The 23,698-nt window shown below is 35.5% G+C and overlaps 1 protein-coding gene across 1 annotated transcript in view; it reads left to right on the forward strand.

Moving 5' to 3' along the window:
• Positions 1–1,723: 1,723 nt before the first annotated feature.
• The window catches only part of LOC132563432 (uncharacterized), a 28,324-nt gene continuing 6,349 nt past the window's right edge, over positions 1,724–23,698 (forward strand). Inside the window, exons 1-11 of the mRNA XM_060228191.1 lie at positions 1,724–1,805; positions 2,744–2,875; positions 10,893–11,006; positions 18,676–18,789; positions 19,599–19,886; positions 20,245–20,463; positions 20,838–20,981; positions 21,559–21,675; positions 22,152–22,292; positions 22,684–22,803; positions 23,369–23,485. Of these exons, the coding sequence (XP_060084174.1) occupies positions 1,724–1,805; positions 2,744–2,875; positions 10,893–11,006; positions 18,676–18,789; positions 19,599–19,886; positions 20,245–20,463; positions 20,838–20,981; positions 21,559–21,675; positions 22,152–22,292; positions 22,684–22,803; positions 23,369–23,485 (1,588 nt within the window). The remainder of the gene's footprint in view (positions 1,806–2,743; positions 2,876–10,892; positions 11,007–18,675; positions 18,790–19,598; positions 19,887–20,244; positions 20,464–20,837; positions 20,982–21,558; positions 21,676–22,151; positions 22,293–22,683; positions 22,804–23,368; positions 23,486–23,698) is intronic.

The following is a 23,698-nucleotide window of genomic DNA, read 5'->3' on the forward strand; positions in this document are numbered from 1 at the left end:
CCACAAATTCGGAAGAAAAACAACAAAAACAATATGGCCAGTTCACCTTCTGGTGAAAAGCCTTAATAAACCTAGGACATAATTTGAACAGAAGAAGGATTTCCTGTACAAGGAGAATAAGATCAGGTGTTTCCGAAGAATAAACGATCTTCTATTTCATCGATCACACATCACAAAATAAATATGATTAATCATGCTCTCGAAAGGAGACCCGAGACAGAAATCATTAACTAATCCGAAATACCTTAAAAATCTAATATGTTACAATTATCTTTCTTAATAATATGACACAATTACTTTCTTGTTCACAATGTAAGAGAACCCCATTTATAATGGTGTTTGTTGACATATCTAATAGATCAATCAGAATTTAAAGCTATGATGCCATTCTTATTCGTAGCTTATGGACAGTTTGTTTTTCCGATGATCAGATCCTTACGTCATTACATATGGATTAAAAAAATTCGGGTAAAAAATAGAAATAGCTAATAATCCTTTGCTACGAATACGAACTTAAATGTTGTGCTTATGAAGTCTATTTTACGACTTGTGTCAATATGCGCATTAACCAAAGCCCCGAAAGCAACAGCCTGAACAGATTATTTTCCGTAACTATATCTATACGGTAGGTGAATATTGAATATTTGATACATCCTTTCACGACCGGATTCACAATCGATACATATTTTTAGTGTTATTAGTAAAGGCCACACGCCGATTTCGGGTACATGTATATAAAAATGACGGTTAATTTTGCGCGGTACAATAACATCATTTGCATGAAAACCGTCTCAATATCCGTTTGGTAATACTCAGCATTTCCAGCATTTCTCGTTTTCCCTGTCGTTGTCCCTTACCGCACCTGTTTCCTATTGTCTCGTTGGTTATACTTTTTTTCTATTACTTTTGCATGTTGTATTTCAACGTTTCCTGTCGAGTAATTGACCGTTTATACCAACTTTCTTCTTGTCTTAATTTATTAAAAAAAAAATGCATTGATAAATATATGCATCAAAGGGGTTGAGCACAAGTTCTTACAACTTCCTAGGCACTCTCCTAATATTACAATACATAATAATCAAACATATCACGTGATGCTAATTCAGAGAGGGAAGTAAGGAAGGCGAGGAAAATGGAAAAAAGTAGAATAAGAAAGGATAGTTCTGGTTGTCGAGAATGTCCACGAATTAGTTTCAAACCTTTTTGCTGTTTTTATATAAGAAAGCACGGCATTGCTTTGGACAGAGTCTCTTCTGGTGTTGAGTTCGTACTTTATTTTCCATATGCTTTTGTTTCCTTCACTGTCATCATTTTCAGATAGCCTTTTTCTGATGATTGCTTGTTATTGTGAATCAAAATATCTAAAAAGTTGATTCCTTTGAGTAATTAAACAAATACATTACTTACATCTTTTTCAGGTCAATGTATTATAAATGCCGTATAGCTGCTCATTTTCCCTTGCCAAATTGTTCACTATTAAAAAAAGATCAAAGCATATTCTAACGAATTAAAACTTTGCGCTCTGTATGTAAAAAAGGTGTTTTAAAAGCACATGTCTCATTTTTTACGAACTGAATATTTGCGATCAATTTAATGTACTGTGAAATAGCGAAAATATCATCCGCTCTAAAATAGCCACCTGTACGGTATGTATTCCCTGTGTGTAATTGTGCTATGTATCATTGCTATTTAGTTACAGGCTGTAAAGAGGTAACGTCACAGCATGCTAGCTGTTGTCTGCCTGCTAGCGGTGCTATGTTCTACCTATGCCGAATCCGCTACCGCGTCATACTTCGACAGTGCAGGTATTAGTATCGTCCTTCCTCTATACCACTGTTAACAAATCTATGTCTTTTGAATATTCGACATAAAATTGTAAAATTATTGACGAATAGGTCAAGGTTTTTAAGTTTGTTTTACAAAACACTACGATAGAATGACTTAACTTCTACTGGCTTCTGACTAACTCAACTCTATTATAGAAATATAATATCAGTTAGAATTATGTCATTTAAATATCAAACTAAGATTGGAGAGTGGTAATATATAAAGGGTGTAAACCCCAATTTATTCCAATAAAGTAAAAGGTACTGAAGTCAAAAATAATATAAACATACGGTGTATATACAAGCAATTCACATTTTCTTTTGTTTGTTGATTTGATAAACGAATGTTTAAAATTACAAAATATTTCAAATTTGGGAATACTATTCTCTTATATCAAGGATGGTCGGTCCACATAAAGCACGTCATCAATGTAAACACCCCCAACAGAAGAAATTTGTATAGATTCAATTATATATCCGATACTTAGTATTCAAAACATTGTCGGTTTAAACCAGTACAAATCTACCCAAGAAAATCAATTTAAAGCCATTCTCAGTGACAGAAAAAATATTCATAATTACATGGATTATAAAACGGACAATAATTAGTCTTAAAGACAAACATTTTATCTCGAGGTGGCATATCAAAAGATTTGTCTGTATTTTTTTTTTTTTTTTTTTTTATAAACTGGCTTGAGATTATTTTCATCAACCGCATTATCAAATCTTGGGATGTAAGACGTTATTAAAACAGAACATGAAAATACTCATAATGATACAGATTAATCAGATTTCACACTAGACCCGAAATACTGACTTCGATAGAGATCACCCAGTTACATTTCTTGTTTTTGTAAAATAATCACCAGTAAGAAATCATTTGAGTTTAATCAGCCTATGTGCTTGTGTTGCCACAGACCACTGCAAGCCAATATGTCCCTGTCTTATGGATGGAATCTACCATGATCACGGGGACGAATGGACACAGAAAGACAAGCCATGTGTCAGATACAAATGTGAGGATGGATTTTATCAACCAATTTATCAAGGTAAGTCATCATTTTATATCTTATATACTCAAGTAAAAACGTCAAACATGATACCTATAGTATCTATATCTATCTCCAAAATCACGCCTCTTACATATATCAACCTGAGAGTCCTGATATCAGCCTGAGAGTCCTGATATTAGCCTCAGAGTCCTGATATCAGCCAGAGAATCCTGATGTCAGCCAGAGAGTCCTGATATCAGCCAGAGAGTCCTGATACCAGACAGTGAGTCCAGATATCAGACAGAAAGTCCTGATATCAGCCAGAGAGGATTGATATCAGTTACAGAATCCTGATATCAGACATAAAGTCTTGATATCAGCCTCAGGGTCCTGATATCAGACAGAAAGTAATGATATTAGCCTTAAAGTCCTGATATCAGACAGAGAATCCTGATATCAGCCTGAGAGTCCCGACATCAACCAGAGAGTCCTGATATCAGCCAGAGAGTCCTGATACCAGACAGACAGTCCAGATATCAGCATGAGAGGCCTAATATCAGCCAGAGAAGATTGATATCCCCCAGAGAGAGACCTGATATCAGCCAGAGTCACGATATCAGCCAGAGAGTCCAGAAATCAGCCTGAGAGTCCTAATATCAGCCAGAGAGTCACGATATCAGCTAGGGAGACCATGATATCAGCCAGAGAGTCCTGATATCAGCATGAGAGTCCAGATATCAGTCATAGAGTCCTGTTAAGAGCCAGAGAGGATTGATATCAGGCAGAGAGGCATGATATCTGACAGAGAGGCATAATATCAGCCAGAGAGTCCTGATATGAGACAGAGAGGATTGATATCAGTCAGAGTGTCCTGATATCAGCCAAGGAGGCCTGATATCAGCCAGAGAGGATTGGTATCAAACAGAGAGGAATGATGTCTGACAGAGAGGCATGATATCTTACAGAGAGGTCTGATATTAGCATCAGAGTCCTGATATCAGACAGAGAGGTCTGCTATCAGCATCAGAGTCCTGATATCAGACAGAGAGGTCTGCTATCAGCATCAGAGTCCTGATATCAATCAGAGAGTCCTGGTATCAGCCAAAGTGTCCTGATATCATCCCCAGAGTCCTGATATCAGACAGAGAGTCCTGATATCAGACAGAAAGTCCTAATATCAGCCAAGGAGGCCTGATATCAGCCAGAGAGGATTGGTATCAAACAGAGAGGAATGATGTCTGACAGAGAGCCATGATGTCTGACAGAGAGCCTTGATATCAGACAGAGAGGTCTGATATCAGCATCAGAGTCCTGATATCAACCAGAGAGTCCTGATATCAGCCAAAGAGTCCTGATATCATCCCCAGAGTCCTGATATCAGACAGAAAGTCCTGATATCAGCCAAGGAGGCCTGACATCAGCCAGAGAGGATTGATATCAAACAGAGAGGAATGATGTCTGACAGAGAGCCATGATGTCTGAAAGAGAGGCATGATATCTTACAGAGAGGTCTGATATCAGCATCAGAGTCCTGATATCAGACAGAGAGGTCTGATATCAGCATCAGAGTCCTGATATCAACCAGAGAGTCCTGATATCGCCCAAAGAGTCCTGATATCAGACAGAGAGTCCCGATATCAGACAGAAAGTCCTGATATCAACCTAAGAGTGCTGATATCAGCCAGAGAGTCCGTATATCAGCCTCAGATTCCTGACATCAGCATCAGAGTCCTGATATCAGCCAGGGAGGCCTGATATCAGACAGAGAGTCCTGATATCAGCCTCAGAGTCCTGATATCAGCCAGAGAGTCGTAATATTAGCCTTCGGAGTCCTGATATCAGCCCCAGAGTCATTATATTAACCAGAGATGCTTGATATCAGTTAGAGAGTCCTGATATCGGACACAAAGTTTTGATATCAGCCAAAAAGGCCTGATATCATCCCCAGAGTCCTGATATCAGACAGAGAGTCCTGATATCAGACAGAAAGTCCTGATATCAGCCTCAGAGTAATGATATCAGCCAAAGAGTATTGTTTTCAGCCAGAGAGATTCCTGATATCAGATAGAGATTCCTGATATCAGCCTCAGAGTTCTGACATCAGCATCAGAGTCCTGATATCAGACAGAAAGTCCTCATATCAGACAGAAAGTTCTGCTATCAGCCTGAGAGGCATAATATTAGTCAGAGAGGCTTGATATCAGACAGTGAGGATTGATATTAGCCAGAGAGTCCTGATATCAGCCCCAGAGTCCTGATATCAACCAGAGATGCTTGATATTAGACAGAAAGTCTTGATATCAGCCAATCAGGCCTGATCGCAGCCCCAGAGTCCTGACATCAGCATCAGAGTCCTGATATCAGATAGAGAGGATAAATATCAGGAAGAATGTTCTGCTATAAGACTCAGAGTCCTGATATCAGACAGAGAGTCCTGATATCAGCCAGAGAGGCCTAATATCAGACAGAAAGTCCTGCTATCAGCCAGAAAGTCCAGATATCAGCCTGAGAGGCCTATTATCAGAGGCTTGATATCAGACAAATACTCCTGATATCAGCATTAGAGTTCTGATATCAAGAGTACCTACTGATATCAGCCTGAGAGTCTTGATATTAGACAAAGAAGATTGATATCCCCCAGAGAGAGACCTGATATCAGCCAGAGAGGCATTATATCAGCAAAGAGTCTTGATGATATAATTAGGTATGTTTAGTTCTCAACTATCCTACATTTAGAGATGATGATATAATTAGGTATGGTTGGATCCCCACTTTACTACACTTATTGATGATGATATAATTAGATACCGTTCATTCCCCATTGTACTACACCTAGAGATGATGATATAATTAAGTATGATTGGTTCCCCACTTTACCTAACTTAGAGATGATGACATAATTAGGTATTATTGGTTCTCCACTTTACCTAACATAGAGATGATCATATAAGGTATGTTTAGTTCCCCGCCTTACTACACTTAGAGATGATGATATAATTAGGTATGTTTAGTTCCCCACTGTACTACACTTAGAGATGATGATATAATTAGGTATGGTTGGTTCCCCACTTTACCTAACTTAGAGATGATGATATAATAGGTATATTCCCCACTTTACTAACTTACAGATATGGTATGTTTAGTTTCCCCACTTTACTACTACATGATATTAGAGATGATGATATAATTAGAGATGATGATATATAGGTATGGTTTAGTTCCTCACTGTACTACACTTAGAGATGATGATATAATTAGGTATGGTTGGTTCCCCACTTTACTACACTTAAAGATGATGATATAATTAGGTATGGTTCGTTCCCCACTGTACTACACTTAGAGATGATGATATAATTAGGTATGTTTAGTTCCCCGCCTTACTACACTTAGAGATGATGATATAAATAGGTATGGTTGGTTAACCACTGTACTAAACTTAGAGATAATGATATAATTGGGTATGTTTAGTTCCCCGCCTTACTACACTTAGAGATGATGATATAATAAGGTAAATTTGGTTCCCCCCCACTTAGATGATGATATACTATAGGTACTTAAACTTAGAGATGATGATATAATAAGGTATATTTAGTTCCCCACCTTACTACACTTAGAGATGATGATATAATTAGGTATGTTTAGTTCCCCACTGTACTACACTTAGAGATGATGATATAATTAGGTATGGTTGGTTCCCCACTTTACTACACTTAGAGATGATGATATAATTAGGTATGTTTAGTTCCCCACTGTACTACACTTAGAGATGATGATATAATTAGGTATGTTTAGTTCCCCACTGTACTACACTTAGAGATGATGATATAATTAGGTATGGTTGGTTCCCCACTTTACTACACTTAGAGATGATGATATAATTAGGTATGGTTGGTTCCCCACTTTACTACACTTAGAGATGATGATATAATTAGGTATGGTTGGTTCCCCACTTTACTACACTTAGAGATGATGATATAATTAGGTATGGTTGGTTCCCCACTGTACTACACTTAGAGATGATGATATAATTAGGTACGGTTGATTCCCCACTATACTACACTTCGAGATGATGATATAATTAGGTATGGTTTGTTCCCCACTGTACTTAAATTAGTGATGATGATATAATTAGGTATGGTTGGTTCCCCACTTTACTACACTTAGAGATGATGATATAATTAGGTATGTTTAGTTCCCGGACTTACTACACTTAGAGATGATGATATAATTAGGTATGTTGGTTCCCCACTGTAAAACACTTAGAGATGATGATATAATTAGGTATGGTTGGTTCCCCACTGTACTACACTTAGAGATGATGATATAATTAGGTATGTTTAGTTCCCCACTGTACTACACTTAGAGATGATGATATAATTAGGTATGGTTGGTTCCCCACTGTACTACACTTAGAGATGATGATATAATTAGGTATGGTTGGTTCCCCACTATACTACACTTAGAGATGATGATATAATTAGGTATGGTTGGTTCCCCAATTTACTACACTTAGAGATGATGATATAATTAGGTATGGTTGGTTCCCCACTGTGTTACACTTATAGATGATGATATAATAAGGTATGGTTGGTTCCCCACTGTACCTAACTAATAGATGATGATATAATTAGGTATGTTGGTTCCCTACTGTAAAACATTTAGAGATGATGATATAATTAGGTATGGTTGGTTCCCCACTGTACTACACTTAGAGATGATGATATAATTAGGTATGGTTGGTTCCCCACTGTACTACATTTAGAGATGATGATATACATAGGTATGGTTGGTTCCCCACCGTACTATACTTAGAGATGATGATATAATTAGGTATGTTTAGGTTCCCACTGTACTACACTTAGAGATGATGATATAATTAGGTATGTTTAGTTCCCCACTGTACTACACTTAGAGATGATGATATAAATAGGTATGTTTAGTTCCCCACTGTACTACACTTAGAGATGATGATATAATTAGGTATGTTTAGTTCACCACTGTACTACACTTAGAGATGATGATATAATTAGGTATGTTTAGTTCCCCACTGTACTACACTTAGAGATGATGATATAATTAGGTATGTTTAGTTCCCCACTGTACTACACTTAGAGATGATGATATAATTAGGTATGTTTAGTTCCCCACTGTACTACACTTAGAGATGATGATATAACTGTACTACACTTTATGAGATGATGATACACTTAGAGATGATGATATATAGGTATGTTTAGTTCCCCACTGTACTACACTTATGATATAAGTATGATGATATAATTAGGATATATGTTTAGTTCCCCACTGTACTACACTTAGAGATGATGATATAATTAGGTATAGTTTGTTCCCCACTGTACTACACTTAGAGATGATGATATAATTAGGTATGTTTAGTTCACAACTGTACTACACTTAGAGATGATGATATAAATAGGTATGTTTAGTTCCCCACTGTACTACACTTAGAGATGATGATATAATTAGGTATGTTTAGTTCCCCACTGTACTACACTTAGAGATGATGATATAATTAGGTATGTTTAGTTCCCCACTGTACTACACTTAGAGATGATGATATAATTAGGTATGGTTGGTTCCCCAATTTACTACACTTAGAGATGATGATATAATTAGGTATGGTTGGTTCCCAATGTACTACACTTAGAGATGATGATATAATTAGGTATGTTTAGTTCCCCACTGTACTACACTTAGAGATGATGATATAATTAAATATGGTTCATTCCCCACTGTAGTACAGTTAGAGATGATGATATAATTAAGTATTTTTGGTTCCCCAATGTGCTACACTTAGAGATAATGATATAATTATGGTTTTTTTCCCATTGTACTACACTTAGAGATGATGATAAAAGTAGGTATGTTTAATTTCCCACTGTGATGATACTTATGTTTAAGATGATGATATAATTAGTGTATTTTTCGTCTAAGCCAATCAAGAAAGATATTGTTTTTAATTAAACATATATCCAACAGTATCACTGCACGAATATTGGCGTTTACTTTAAAATTTAATTTTTGGTAAATTTGTTTAAACTTCAAGTTTGAGGTTTATTTGGATTTACTGAAAAAGTTAATATATAAATAAACCTAAATTTACTTTTATGTTAAATCTTACATTTATTATTCAAATAAATGTGATAGTAAATACATTTCGATGCAGCTACAGAAAATAAGAAACAACCCTTATATTTACACTTGGTCACTTTGAAATTGAAAAAAAAAAAATTAAAAATCGCCTTATACACATTTTTCGAACAGCCGCCCGCTTTATAGAACAGCCAAGTAAATCCAAAAACACTAGGTGGCGCTGCCGTTGACAAGTACAGTAAACAAAATAGTTCTCAAAGAGTACAATCAACATATTTTATAATATTTATTTAAATATTTAGACATATTCTTTTAGTTTAAAGAATCAATAGTTCATCAATTACACAATATTCCTCTGTAATAGTAAACAAATTCATTATTTAACACCGCGCAGGTATATATCTATAAATACGTGATGAGGCCGCCCGATCACATGATCAAAAGAGCGAGAAAACGATGAACATGACACGCCATTTTCTCCACGTTGATAACGCTAGTGCGTGCTGTTGAATGTGAATGTGCATCCATGGAAGGATGAGTTAGATAGAAACCCTGATGACATGTTTGACTGAAAGGCTGCAGCAGAATAATTCATTCTTAGATTATGTTGTGTATTTTCTGAGGGCATCGGTACAGCCTGGCGACATTCGGTTAGGACATTGCAAATAGCACGTGCTACAGACACAGGTTTTTCAACATTTTTACCGGCCGCAATCTCGGAGAGTGAGATGGACATACTTTTCTTTTGTGTATCTGAACAGGATCGATTGCAACGACGATTCATTTCTGTGTCCAGACAGAAACATTATGGATCTGGAATCATATCCGAGATGGGACAGATATTCGGATATAAACTGAAATAAATCTGGAAATAAACAAAATATTATTAAAATTTATTTGAAGTAAATTTGAGATTTATTCAAATTTAACTCTTGAAGGTTTTATTTTACCTGAAATATACTCAAATTTACTCTTTGAATTAAATTTGACATTTACTCAAATATACTGATAAATGATTTTTTAATGTTTCAAGTTTACATCAGAAGTAAACAGAATTAAATTTGGAATTTAACAAAGAATATGCTAAAATTATTTGATAAATTTGAAATATACACAAGATTTACTCGGTGAATTAAATTTGACATTTACTGGACTTTACTTCTAAAATTAAATTTTATTAAATTCAAAAAGTAAATATCAGTTAAATTCCAAGTAAATCTCACATTTACTTGAGTTTAAAAGTTATGTATACTTAAGAAATCTCACATTTACTTGGGGGAAAATAGGGTTTTACTCATTAATTTAATGTCATTTTTCATGCAGTGTATGTCTCATGTCTCATGCTACAAGTGTTATTTAAAAAGCTTAAGTGATGTTAGACATTTCTATTCAGTTTATATAAATACAAGCAGCCGTTGGACACATTGTCATCTCGCTATTTGTTAACACTAGATCGATATGTTTAACTACAAAATACAAACATCTCGATTGATTTAAAAAAAAATATCAGAATAGATGTAATGAACGACAGTTTTCAATCCAAATGACGTAGATAAGGCATGGTGCCTATTTTTGTTTAAATACATTCCTCTCATGAAACAGTTATATGATATTCAAAACTTAATAAGTACGTATTACGTAACATCCGGGCGTGGACGATACAGAACATACTATATGAAATGTGAATATATGAAATGGGCGTGTAAGGTTTTAATCGATGATATCATTTTCTGTAACCGATAGGATAATTTTTATTTAATCCATATGATACTTATAAATATCGTGAATATAGTGCGATACCTGTCTAATTTTGTGGAACAATTAACCTTTGAGGCAGTAAGAATCATTAAACCTTTAAGATACTCATATTGTCACTGAAAGTTGTTGTTTTGATTAATATTGAGGTTTAAAGATGAGAACATATAAATATTAATAAATTAAAACGGCAATATTGCGACAGGTTGTGATTACAAAGGTCAATGCAAGGACGCCAACTCTACATGGACGGAAAAGTGTATGACATACAGATGTACAAATTTTGAAACCTACAACGACTACACACTTATAGAGGGAGGTGAGTTTCATCCAGACTTAAAGAATAGAACTAACAGGAAAATCTTGACTCCCTAACCCCACCCCTTTTTTGGCAATTATAAATGGGGTGTTGTGCACATACTGTAGAAATGTACATATTATCAGTGATAATATTACAGCTATCTTATGGAATTGCGCTAATTATAGTACATGTATGTTGTTAATATAGCAATAATTTTGAATTTTTTAATTCATAATTGCGCTAATTAGCAAAATAGTGATAACTATGGTTCATCTGATTACTATAACTCGATAACATCAAAAGTGATTATAAAAACATTGTATGTCATATTTTTATTTATTTTTTATTTTTTCTATTTTTTTTATATAAACGATTTTAAAATCCGGATCATGATTTTGCAACAATGATCGATAACGTAGCATTCTTTATATAAAGCAGCGCTATATTGAATAGCGACATTCAAAATGATAAATTGTATCTACTGATTGTCTACATGGGGTCCCCTCGTTACTATCGCTAGATATACTGTCACCTCGTTACTGTCGTGATATATACTGTCCCTTCGTTACTATCATTATATATACTGTCTCCTCGTTACTATCGTTATATAAACTGTCCCCTCGCTACTGTCGTGATATATACTGTCCCTTCGTTACTATCGTTATATATACTGTCCCCTCGTTACTATCGTTATATATACTGTCCCCTTGTTGTTATCGTTATATATACTGTCCCCTCGTTACTATCGTTATATATACAGTCCCCTCGTTACTATCGTTATATATACTGTCCCCTCGTTACTATCGTTATATATACTGTCCCCTCGTTACTATCGTTATATATACTGTCCCCTCCTTACTATCGTTATATATACTGTCCCCTCGTTACTATCGTTATATATACTGTCCCCACGTTACTATCGTTATATATACTGTCCCCTCGTTACTATCGTTATATAAATTGTCCCCACGTTACTATTGTTATATATACTGTTCCCTCGTTACTATCGTTATATATACTGTCCCCTCGTTACTATCGTTATATATACTGTCCCCTCGTTACTATCGTTATATATACTGTCCCCTCGTTACTATCGTTATATATACTGTCCCCTCGTTACTATCGTTATATATACTGTCCCCACGTTACTATCGTTATATATACTGTCCCCTCGTTACTATCGTTATATATACTGTCCCCTCGTTACTATCGTTATATATACTGTCCCCACGTTACTATCGTTATATATACTGTCCCCACGTTACTATCGTTATATATACTGTCCCCTCGTTACTATCGTTATATATACTGTCCCCTCGTTACTATCGTTATATATACTGTCCCCTCGTTACTATCGTTATATATACTGTCCCCTCGTTACTATCGTTATATATACTGTCCCCTTGTTACTATCGTTATATATACCGTCACTTTGTTGTTATCGTTATATATACTGTCCCCTCGTTACTATCGTTATATATACAGTCCCCTCGTTACTATCGTTATATATACTGTCCCCTCGTTACTATCGTTATTTATACTGTCCCCACGTTAATATCGTTATATATACTGTCCCCTCGTTACGATCGTTATATATTTTCAGTCCCCTCGTTATTATCGTTATATATACTGTCCCCTCGTTAGGATCGTTATATATACTGTCCCCTCGTTATTATCGTTATATATACTGTCCCCTCGTTACTATCGTTATATATACTGTCCCCTCGTTACTATCGTTATATATACTGTCCCCTCGTTACTATCGTTATATATACTGTCCCCTCGTTACTATCGTTATATATACTGTCCCCTCGTTACTATCGTTATATATACTGTCCCCTCGTTACTATCGTTATATAGTCCTCGCTCCTATCGTTACATATACTGTCCATTTGTTGTTATCATTATATATACTGTCCCCTCGTTACTATCGTTATTTATACTGTCCCCACGTTAATATCGTTATATATACTGTCCCCTCGTTACTATCGTTATATATACTGTTCCCACGTTACTATTGTTATCTATACTGTTCCCTCGTTACTCTCGTTATATATACTGTCTGATTACTATCGTTATATATACTGTCCCCTCCTTACTATCGTTATATATACTGTCCCCTTTTAACTATCATTATATATACTGTCCCCTCGTTACTATCGTTATTTATACTGTCCCCACGTTAATATCGTTATATATACTGTCCCCTCGTTACGATCGTTATATATACTGTCCCCTCGTTACGATCGTTATATTTACAGTCCCCTCGTTAGGATCGTTAAATATACCATTACCTCGTTATGTATACTGTCCCCTCGTTACTATCGTTAAATATACCGTTACCTCGTTACTATCGTTATATATACGGTCCCCTAGTTAGGATCGTTATGTATACTGTCCCTTCGTTACTATCGTTATATATACCGTCACCTCGTTACTATCGTTATATATACCGTCACCTCGTTTCTATCGTTACATATACTGTCAACTCGTTACTATTGTTATATATACTGTCCCCTCGTTACTATCGTAATATATACTGTCCCCTCGTTACTATCGTTATATATACTGTCCCCTCGTTACTATCGTTATATATACTGTCCCCTCGTTACTATCGTTATATATACTGTCCGCTCGTTACTATCGTTATATATACTGTCCCCTCGTTACTATCGTTCTATATACTGTCCCCTCGTTATTATCGTTATATATACTGTCCCGTCGTTACTATCGTTATATACACAGTCCCCTCGTTAGGATCGTTATATATACTGTCCCCTCGTTACTATCGTTATTTATACTGTCCCCTCGTTACTATCGTTATATATACTGTCCCCTCGTTACTATCGTTATATATACAGTCCCCTCGATAATATCGTTTTATAAACTGTCCCCTCGTTCTGATCGTTTTATATACTCTCTCATCATTACTATCGTTATATATACTGTCCCCTCGTTATGACCGTTATATATACTGTCACCTCGTTACTATCGTTATATATACAGTCCCCTCGTTACTATCGTTATATATACTGTCCCCTCGTTACTATCGTTATATATACTGTCCCCTCGTTACTATCGTTATATATACTGTCCCCACGTTACTATCGTTATATATACTGTCCCCACGTTACTATTGTTATATATACTGTTCCCTCGTTACTATCGTTATATATACTGTCCCCTCGTTACTATCGTTATTTATACTGTCCCCACGTTAATATCGTTATATATACTGTCCCCTCGTTACGATCGTTATATATTTTCAGTCCCCTCGTTATTATCGTTATATATACTGTCCCCACGTTACTATTGTTATATATACTGTCCCCTCGTTACTATCGTTATATATACTGTCCCCACGTTACTATTGTTATATATACTGTCCCCTCGTTACTATCGTTATATATACTGTCCCCTCGTTACTATCGTTAGATATACTGTCACCTCGTTACTGTCGTTATATACTGTCCCCTCGTTACTATCGTTATATATACTGTCCCCTCGTTACTATCGTTATATATACTGTCCCCTCGTTAGGATCGTTATATATACTGTCCCCTCGTTACTATCGTTATATATACTGTCCCCTCGTTGTTATCGTTATATATACTGTCCCCTCGTTACTATCGTTATATATACTGTCCCCTCGTTACTATCGTTATATATACTGTCCCCTCGTTACTATCGTTATATAAATTGTCCCCACGTTACTATTGTTATATATACTGTTCCCTCGTTACTATCGTTATATATACTGTCCCCTCCTTAGGATCGTTATATATACTGTCCCCTGATTATTATCGTTATATATACTATCCCCTCGTCACTATCGTTATATATACTGTCCCCTCGTTAGGATCGTTATATATACTGTCCCTTTGTTACTATCGTTATATATACTGTCCCTTCGTTACTATCGTTATATATACTGTCCGCTCGTTACGATCGTTATATATACTATCCCCGTTGTTGTCATCGTTATATATACTGTCCCCTCGTTACTATCGTTATATATACTGTCCCCTCGTTACTATCGTTATATATACTGTCCCCTCATTACTATCGTTATATATACTGTCCCCTCGTTACTATCGTTATATATACTGTCCTCTCGTTACTATCGTTATATATACTGTCCCCTCGTTACTATCGTTATATATACTGTCCCCTCGTTACTATCGTTATATATACTGTCCCCTCGTTACTATCGTTATATATACTGTCCCCTCGTTACTATCGTTATTTATACTGTCCCCACGTTAATATCGTTATATATACTGTCCCCTCGTTACGATCGTTATATATTTTCAGTCCCCTCGTTATTATCGTTATATATACTGTCCCCTCGTTACGATCGTTATATATACTGTCCCCTCGTTACGATCGTTATATTTACAGTCCTCTCGTTACTATCGTAATATATACTGTCCCCTCGTTACTATCGTTATATATACTGTCCCCACGTTACTATCGTTATATATACTGTCCCCACGTTACTATCGTTATATATACTGTCCCCTCGTTACTATCGTTATATATACTGTCCCCTCGTTACTATCGTTATATATACTGTCCCCTCGTTACTATCGTTATATATACTGTCCCCTCGTTACGATCGTTATATATAAAGTCCCCTCGTTACGATCGTTAGATATACTGTCCCCTCGTTACTATCGTTATATATACTGTCCCCTCGTTACTATCGTTATATATACTGTCCCCTCGTTATTATCGTTATATATACTGTCCCCTCGTTACTATCGTTATATATATCGTTATATATATACTGTCCCCTCGTTACTATCGTTATATATACTGTCCCCTCGTTACTATCGTTATTTATACTGTCCCCTCGTTAATATCGTTATATATAAGTATCGTTATATATACTGTCCCCTCGTTACTATCGTTATATATACTGTCCCCTTGTTACTATCGTTATATATACTGTCCCCTCGTTACTATCGTTATTTATACTGTCCCCACGTTAATATCGTTATATATACTGTCCCCTCGTTACTATCGTTATATATACTGTCCCCTCGTTACTATCGTTATATATACTGTCCCCTCGTTACTATCGTTATATAAACTGTCCCCACGTTACTATTGTTATATATACTGTTCCCTCGTTACTATCGTTATATATACTGTCCCCTCGTTACTATCGTTATATATACTGTCCCCTCGTTACTATCGTTATATATACTGTCCCCTCGTTACTATCGTTATATATACTGTCCCCTCGTTACGATCGTTATATATACTGTCCCCTCGTTAGGATCGTTATATATACTGTCCCCTCGTTACTATCGTTATATATACTCTCCCCTAATTATTATCGTTATATATACTGTCCCCACGTTACTATCTTTATATACTGTCCCCTCGTTAGGATCGTTATATATACTGTCCCCTCTTTATTATCGTTATATATACTGTCCCCTCGTCACTATCGTGTTATATACTGTCCCCTCGTTATACTGTCCCCTCGTTACTATCGTTATATATACTGTCCCCACGTTACTATCGCTAAATATACTGTCCCTTCGTTACTATCGTTATATATACTGTCCCCTCGTTACTATCGTTATTTATACTGTCCCCACGTTACTATCGTTATATATACTGTCCCCTCGTTACTATCGTTATATATACTGTCCCCTCGTTACTATCGTTATATATACTGTCCCCTCGTTACTATCGTTATATATACTGTCCCCTCGTTACTATCGTTATATATTTTCAGTCCCCTCGTTATTATCGTTATATATACTCTCCCCTCGTTACGATCGTTAGATATACTGTCCCCTCGTTACTATCGTTATATATACTGTCCCCTCGTTACTATCGTTATATATACTGTCCCCTCGTTACTATCGTTATATAAACTGTTCCCTCGTTATTATCGTTATATATACTGTCCCCTCGTTACTATCGTTATATATACTGTCCCCTCGTTACTATCGTTATATATACTGTCCCCTCGTTAATATCGTTATATATACTGTCCCCTCGTTAGGATCGTTATATATACTGTCCCCTCGTTACTATCGTTATATATACTGTCCCCACGTTACTATCGTTATATATACTGTCCCCACGTTACTATCGTTATATATACTGTCCCCTCGTTACTATCGTTATATAAATTGTCCCCTCATTACTATCGTTATATATACTGTCCCCTCGTTACTATCGTTATATATACTGTCCCCTCGTTACTATCGTTATATATACTGTCCCCTCGTTACTATCCTTATATATACTGTCCCCTCGTTACTATCGTTATTTATACTGTACCTAAGTTACTATTGTTATATATACTGTCCCCTCGTTACTATCGTAATATATACTGTCCCCACGTTACTATCGTTATATATACCGTCACTTTGTTGTTATCGTTATATATACTGTCCCCTCGTTACTATCGTTATATATACTGTCCCCTCGTTACTATCGTTATATATACTGTCCCCTCGTTATTATCGTTATATATACTGTCCCCTCGTTACTATCGTTATATATACTGTCCCCTCGTTAGGATCGTTATATATACTGTCCCCTCGTTACTATCGTTATATATACTGTCCCCTCGTTACTATCGTTATATATACTGTCCCCTCGTTACTATCGTTATATATACTGTCCCCTCGTTACTATCGTTATATATACTGTCCCCTCGTTACTATCGTTATATATACTGTCCCCTCGTTACTATCGTTATATATACTGTCCCCTCGTTACTATCGTTATATATACTGTCCCCACGTTACTATCGTTATATATACTGTCCCCTCGTTACGATCGTTATATATTTTCAGTCCCCTCGTTATTATCGTTATATATACTGTCCCCTCGTTACTATCGTTATATATACTGTCCCCTCGTTACTATCGTTATATATACTGTCCCCTCGTTACTATCGTTATATATACTGTCCCCTCGTTGTTATCGTTATATATACTGTCCCCTCGTTACTATCGTTATATATACTGTCCCCTCGTTACTATCGTTATATATACTGTCCCCTCGTTACTATCGTTATATATACTGTCCCCTCGTTACTATCGTTATATATACTGTCCCCTCGTTACTATCGTTATATATACTGTCCCCTCGTTATTATCGTTATATATACTGTCCCCTCGTTGTTATCGTTATATATACTGTCCCCTCGTTACTATCGTTATATATACAGTCCCCTCGTTATTATCGTTATATATACCGTCCCCTTGTTGTTATCGTTATATATACTGTCCCCTCGTTACTATCGTTATATATACTGTCCCCTCGTTACTATCGTTATATATACTGTCCCCTAGTTACTATCGTTATATATACTGTCCCCTCGTTACTATCGTTATATATACTGTCCCCTCGTTACGTTAATATATATCGTTATATATACTGTCCCCTCGTTACTATCGTTATATATACTGTCCCCTCGTTACTATCGTTATATATACTGTCCCCTCGTTATTATCGTTATATATACTGTCCCCTCGTTACTATCGTTATATATACTGTCCCCTCGTTAGGATCGTTATATATACTGTCCCCTCATTACTATTGTTATATACTATCGTTATATATACTGATATTGCTGATAAAAATATTGCCTAACAAGCTTGAACAATTTGATCGATAACACTGTTTGCCATCATTTCATATTATCTTTCAGGATGTCGCGCGCAGGGCGAGTGCAAAAAGTTAAGTTCGTTTTGGCATGATGGCTGTTCGATGTTTCAGTGTGTGGAGAAAGACGACGAACCCTTGTTCTACATGCTCACTGATGGTAATCAAGATCAAATGTGTATATCAGCTAGATTGTTCTCTAAAGATCAACAAATTGTGTGAGACAAAATATGAGTTTATTTAGAACTTTTCAAAAAATGTATCCAAAAAGTAGATTTGGCTATCACCCAACATGAAATAAAATGTTGCAGAAGATACGTATCTATGACATAATATCATGTCTTAGTTTTGTTAGCGACAGAAAATAAGTTGCCTACAGCAACACCTCAAACTTGGAATCTCGTTAACATATCTCATATTTTTTTTATTAATTAAGTCAATATTAACGTTTCCAATCAAATAGACAAATTACTTTGTAATAATATACAAATTCATTTCCCTTAAACCTTATTTCTCACGAGATGATGCATCCATATATGAAGTCTATCTTTTAAAATCGCTTTGATCTATCTCTACCATTTTCATTTTGTGAGGGTTTAAACTAACGGTAGAGATAATGACATTATATAGACATATCACGTTCTGTGTAGAAAAAGTTATATTGACAGACAACATTTGAAATGCAATGCTACTGAAGAAGCACACTTCTGTCCTTCAGGTTTTGATTAAGTACTGTAAAAGGTATTATTGTTTTCTTTAAAAAAAATACTTTTAACCTTTTTAGAGGATAATGAAAATCGCGAAAATAAAATACCTATAATCGAATACCAACATGAAAACATATATACTTTTGCTTTTGACTTTTTGGTATAAACAAAGTTTGCAGTAATTGATAGTGGTGTTGTTATCATCATTATTTACGTTTGTTTGTTTTGTTTGCTTATTTATCTATATTCCCGCTGTTGTCAGAGTTAATGTACTGGCCGACCGGGAACTACAGTTTATTAGAAACAGTTGGAGGATGTCCTGTTGATGTAAAGGAGGAATGGAAAACAGGCTCTAGATTTCATATGGGAGATGGTCAGAATTTTGTCTCCACACCCTTCAATCTTCATGGAAACTATACAAAGAAGTTTTTCGAGCACAGATTTTGTTCACATGTTGGAATGTCTGACACCACTCTCATTCCTCGTTATCAGACTTATTGGGACCCAGGCCGGTATTGTATTATGCGATTGAACGGGAATTGTCCAGAGGGTACGAATATAATGTTTGCTATTATTGATTTCTATCATCTCTTAACCATATTGTTGAAGTTTGCATTAATTTGATACAACATCAAAACATAGTTTCCCCTTAATATCATACAATTTGTTCCATTGGAGGAAACAGCCACTTTGGTTAGGAACTTGAAGACGATCTAATGATGGACTATCCATTCATTCTGTGTCTGATTTCCTGAAAATAAATCAATGAAAGAAGAATGATTCCTTAACTTTTCGAACGTTAACATAGTATAATAGTATAATGTATTTTACCCATTTAAAGAAATTTATTACCTTCGTTAACAAAATATCAGTGAATACATATGTGTCAAATTGTTGTCCTGTTCCAGGTTTTCATGAGGGGTATGTCGAAATGGATGACTTGAATGGTTTTGAACTTCTCAACTACGTCAATGGAACCGTTCCGGATGGCAAATATAAAACGAACACTGGGTTTGATTTCTGTTGTCGTACAGATGGGGATATAGATACTCCAATTATATTACCAAAAGAATTACCCTTCGCACTGTTTATGGCGTCTGAAGCGGACGACTGTCAGACTGTCCGAGGTTTGTTCGCATTTCGCACTTGTACCATTATTGTTTTGATAAAAGGGGAAATGTCTTCCCGTATGGTTAAATGGTATCACAAAGATGTCATTTACATGAAATCAGTAAATATTGTTACAGTTTGTGTTGTTATGTTGTAAAATATTTACCCAAACTTTTCAATTGTAAGGACTTGGTTCTATATTGCCTGGTATCAACAGAGAGTTTTGTTTTGTATATTATACAAACAGTACCAAAACAATGAACTCATACATGTCGATCGGGAAGCATTGGTATTTAATTGGCATGATGTGTAAGATGGACTTTCCATCTATGCTGCAATTGTTAATAACGTTAATTAGATATAATTTGTTCTTGTTTTCATTTCTACTCAGGGATGACCTACAAAAAAGAATTTTTTGTATTTGATGATGAGAATGTTGACGTCAATTTGAAGAAAACGGGCTCTACACCTGAAATTAAAGACTGTGACAACAATACCATGATGTACTTTTGCTTCTACACACCATTGGACTGCGGTAAATATTATGTGAAGCGATACATACTTATAATGTAGTTAACATCAGAGTTTCCAGCCTGAGATCGACATCTACATCGATCAAAACCATCACTACATTTAACGTACACTAATACTTACTGTAATCTCTTCGTTGATATCGTTGTTACTCAGTCTATTAATTAATTTAAAAACTAATAGTACTTAATATTACCATTTTTTGTACTTTTTTATATACGAAATCCAGTGCCCATTAGAAAATGGTTAAAACTTCAATAAAATATCCTAATAATTTTGGACATGCGACTGCGAAAATATTTACAGTGCGCGGCGGCAAAGAAAGAATCCAAATTTTACTAATATGAATGTTAATTACGAAATCTCAGTCTTTAGCTGATAGGTTTAAGTCACGAAGTCCCGAGACAAATGGCGTTGTCTAGCTAAGCTCTACATTATTCGAATGCGTTTCTCACTTGTGTAGTTTCAAAGTCGACTACGCCTGTCGTTCAGGGCAAAATATAGACTTGTTCTATATTTCAATCGTGAAATATCTGGCCGATACTACTAACTGATAACTATTTTAAAATGTTGTATTGCAGGCTGCAAGGATAACGACGGGAACTTTATAAAAACAGGAAGCAAGTTAACCACTGGTTGTGTGACTTACGAATGCAAAGAGATACAAAATATAGAGTACCTGGAGGTTTTTGAAGGCGGTACGTTCATGGATTTCATAATTTAAGGAATAGCAATGGTCAAATGTAACCACAAATTGTGTTCTAGAAAACACGTAGTGTAAAAAGTGATGACTATAGTTAGTCTAGTAAATGTCTAGAGTTCTGTTGAAAACATAGCAACTTGTGAACTTTTTTTATTTCTTGAACATCGATCAAAGCTCGTCATTTTCAGTTTCCAATGTAAGTCAGATTATGAATGTTCAAATTATTTCATTGTCAAAACACTTTTGTGCGCTGTCATTGGAAAGATCGGACAACGTAGAAATATTTTTAAGGATGGGGGTAGCAGGTCCTTGTTGTTTACGAAAAGAGGAGAGAGGTATCAATGTCGTATTTGCCTGTTATGCAATTTAATGTTAGTAAGTCGATAAAAAAAGGTATCAAAAGGAAGACAAATTGACAAAATAAAGATTATTGAATCAATATATTTGTGTCTGGTGCTTTCTTGGATATAGGTTGTAGTGTCGGAGACATCTGTAAGAAAGAAAATGAGACGTGGATAGAGACCCAGGGCGAGAAATGCAATCAGAAGATATGTCATAGGGATTTGGATGAAAGGGGACAAACGATCTTTGTCGTGAAATCAATTAAACTAGGTATACTAGATTGTTTACATCTAATAAGAACAGGTACATAATGTATGTTAGAGTTTTAAAAACATTACAACATGTGCATTCCAATAATACTACGTAATGTGTAATGTTATCAAATGAAAGAAAACACGTGACGTTTCAGAGCACTTGAATGTGCAATTTGGTTTGTTTACATCGTATTTTTCTATGATAAAATATTGGATAAAATTGTTTGCAAATAGCGTTTTACAATTTTAGACACGATTAGATTTTGACACCCAAAGTGTAATATGGGATATTGAGAACTTTAGTTTCAACTTAATAATAATGTTGATTTCAAAACTTACATAAATAAAGATAATATACATTTTTAAAATGCCGTTTATAATGTGATCGGTTTTTACTGATTTAACAGGATGTCAGGATGCTGAGCTATGTCGTGATCTAGGCTACAAAAAGGCACGCGGTTGTTACGTGTCGGAATGTCGACTGCACCCTACAACGTATATGCCCTATTTTTATCTGCAAAAAGCTGGTAGGTCATGGTTTCAAGAATAAGCAATACAATATAATGTCTTATTGATTATTGAGATTCAAAAGAAGAAGAAGAAAAAAAACTAAAACAGATAACAAAATAAAGTGATACATATTCTGTACCTTTGCCATATTTGGTTTTCGGTAATAATGAATGCTTTGTATGGACGAATACTGTGCCTATAGGAAACAAACCTCTAATAAAACTAATAGATTACGAATAAGCGAAATTGAGCATTCAAAAAAGGAATATCTCTCATCATACATATGTTTCGTCCTTTTTGGACTCATCAGCAATATCAAAGCTGATACTTAGGCAGCGACTGGGAAAAATCGCAGAAACATAGTTAGATGAGGAGGTGCACCAATAATTCGATAACTTCAGTGATTTTGATCAAGTACAAGAGAAAACCAAGACTCAGAGCATAAACTAGTTTCTCCGTTGTCGACCTTCAGATCTAGCGCCTTTGCAATGTAAAAATTGTCACAATATCCCTAAAACGATCTCAGTGAAATGCCAATCGAAGTGTTGTAATGTAATTCCGTGCGCTATTTCATCTCATCAGGTTGCAGTGACGGAACAGGAGGTTGCATCCCTATAGGAACAACATACACAAAGGACTGTATCACGTACAGGTGTCGAAGGCAGACCTCTAGATGTGGTAACGAGTTTGTAAAGGGAGGTAATTTATAGTTTATTTGACATGTCTTTGCATACGTATCTATTAGACATTGCAATAAATTAAACAATATTCCTGTTCAGTATTCAAATTTTAAAACTAATTTTAGAACGTGTGACAATTTTGAATGGTGTTAAAATCTCTATCAACTAATGTTATTTTTCATTTGTTTGACAATACACACATAATGATGGTTAAAAAATACAAAATGCGATT

This window comes from Ylistrum balloti, unplaced genomic scaffold (genome assembly GCF_031769215.1).
Source record: "Ylistrum balloti isolate Yb309-2 unplaced genomic scaffold, AGI_CSIRO_Ybal_v1 Utg371718, whole genome shotgun sequence".
In the NCBI taxonomy this organism is placed as follows: Eukaryota; Metazoa; Mollusca; class Bivalvia; order Pectinida; family Pectinidae; genus Ylistrum; species Ylistrum balloti.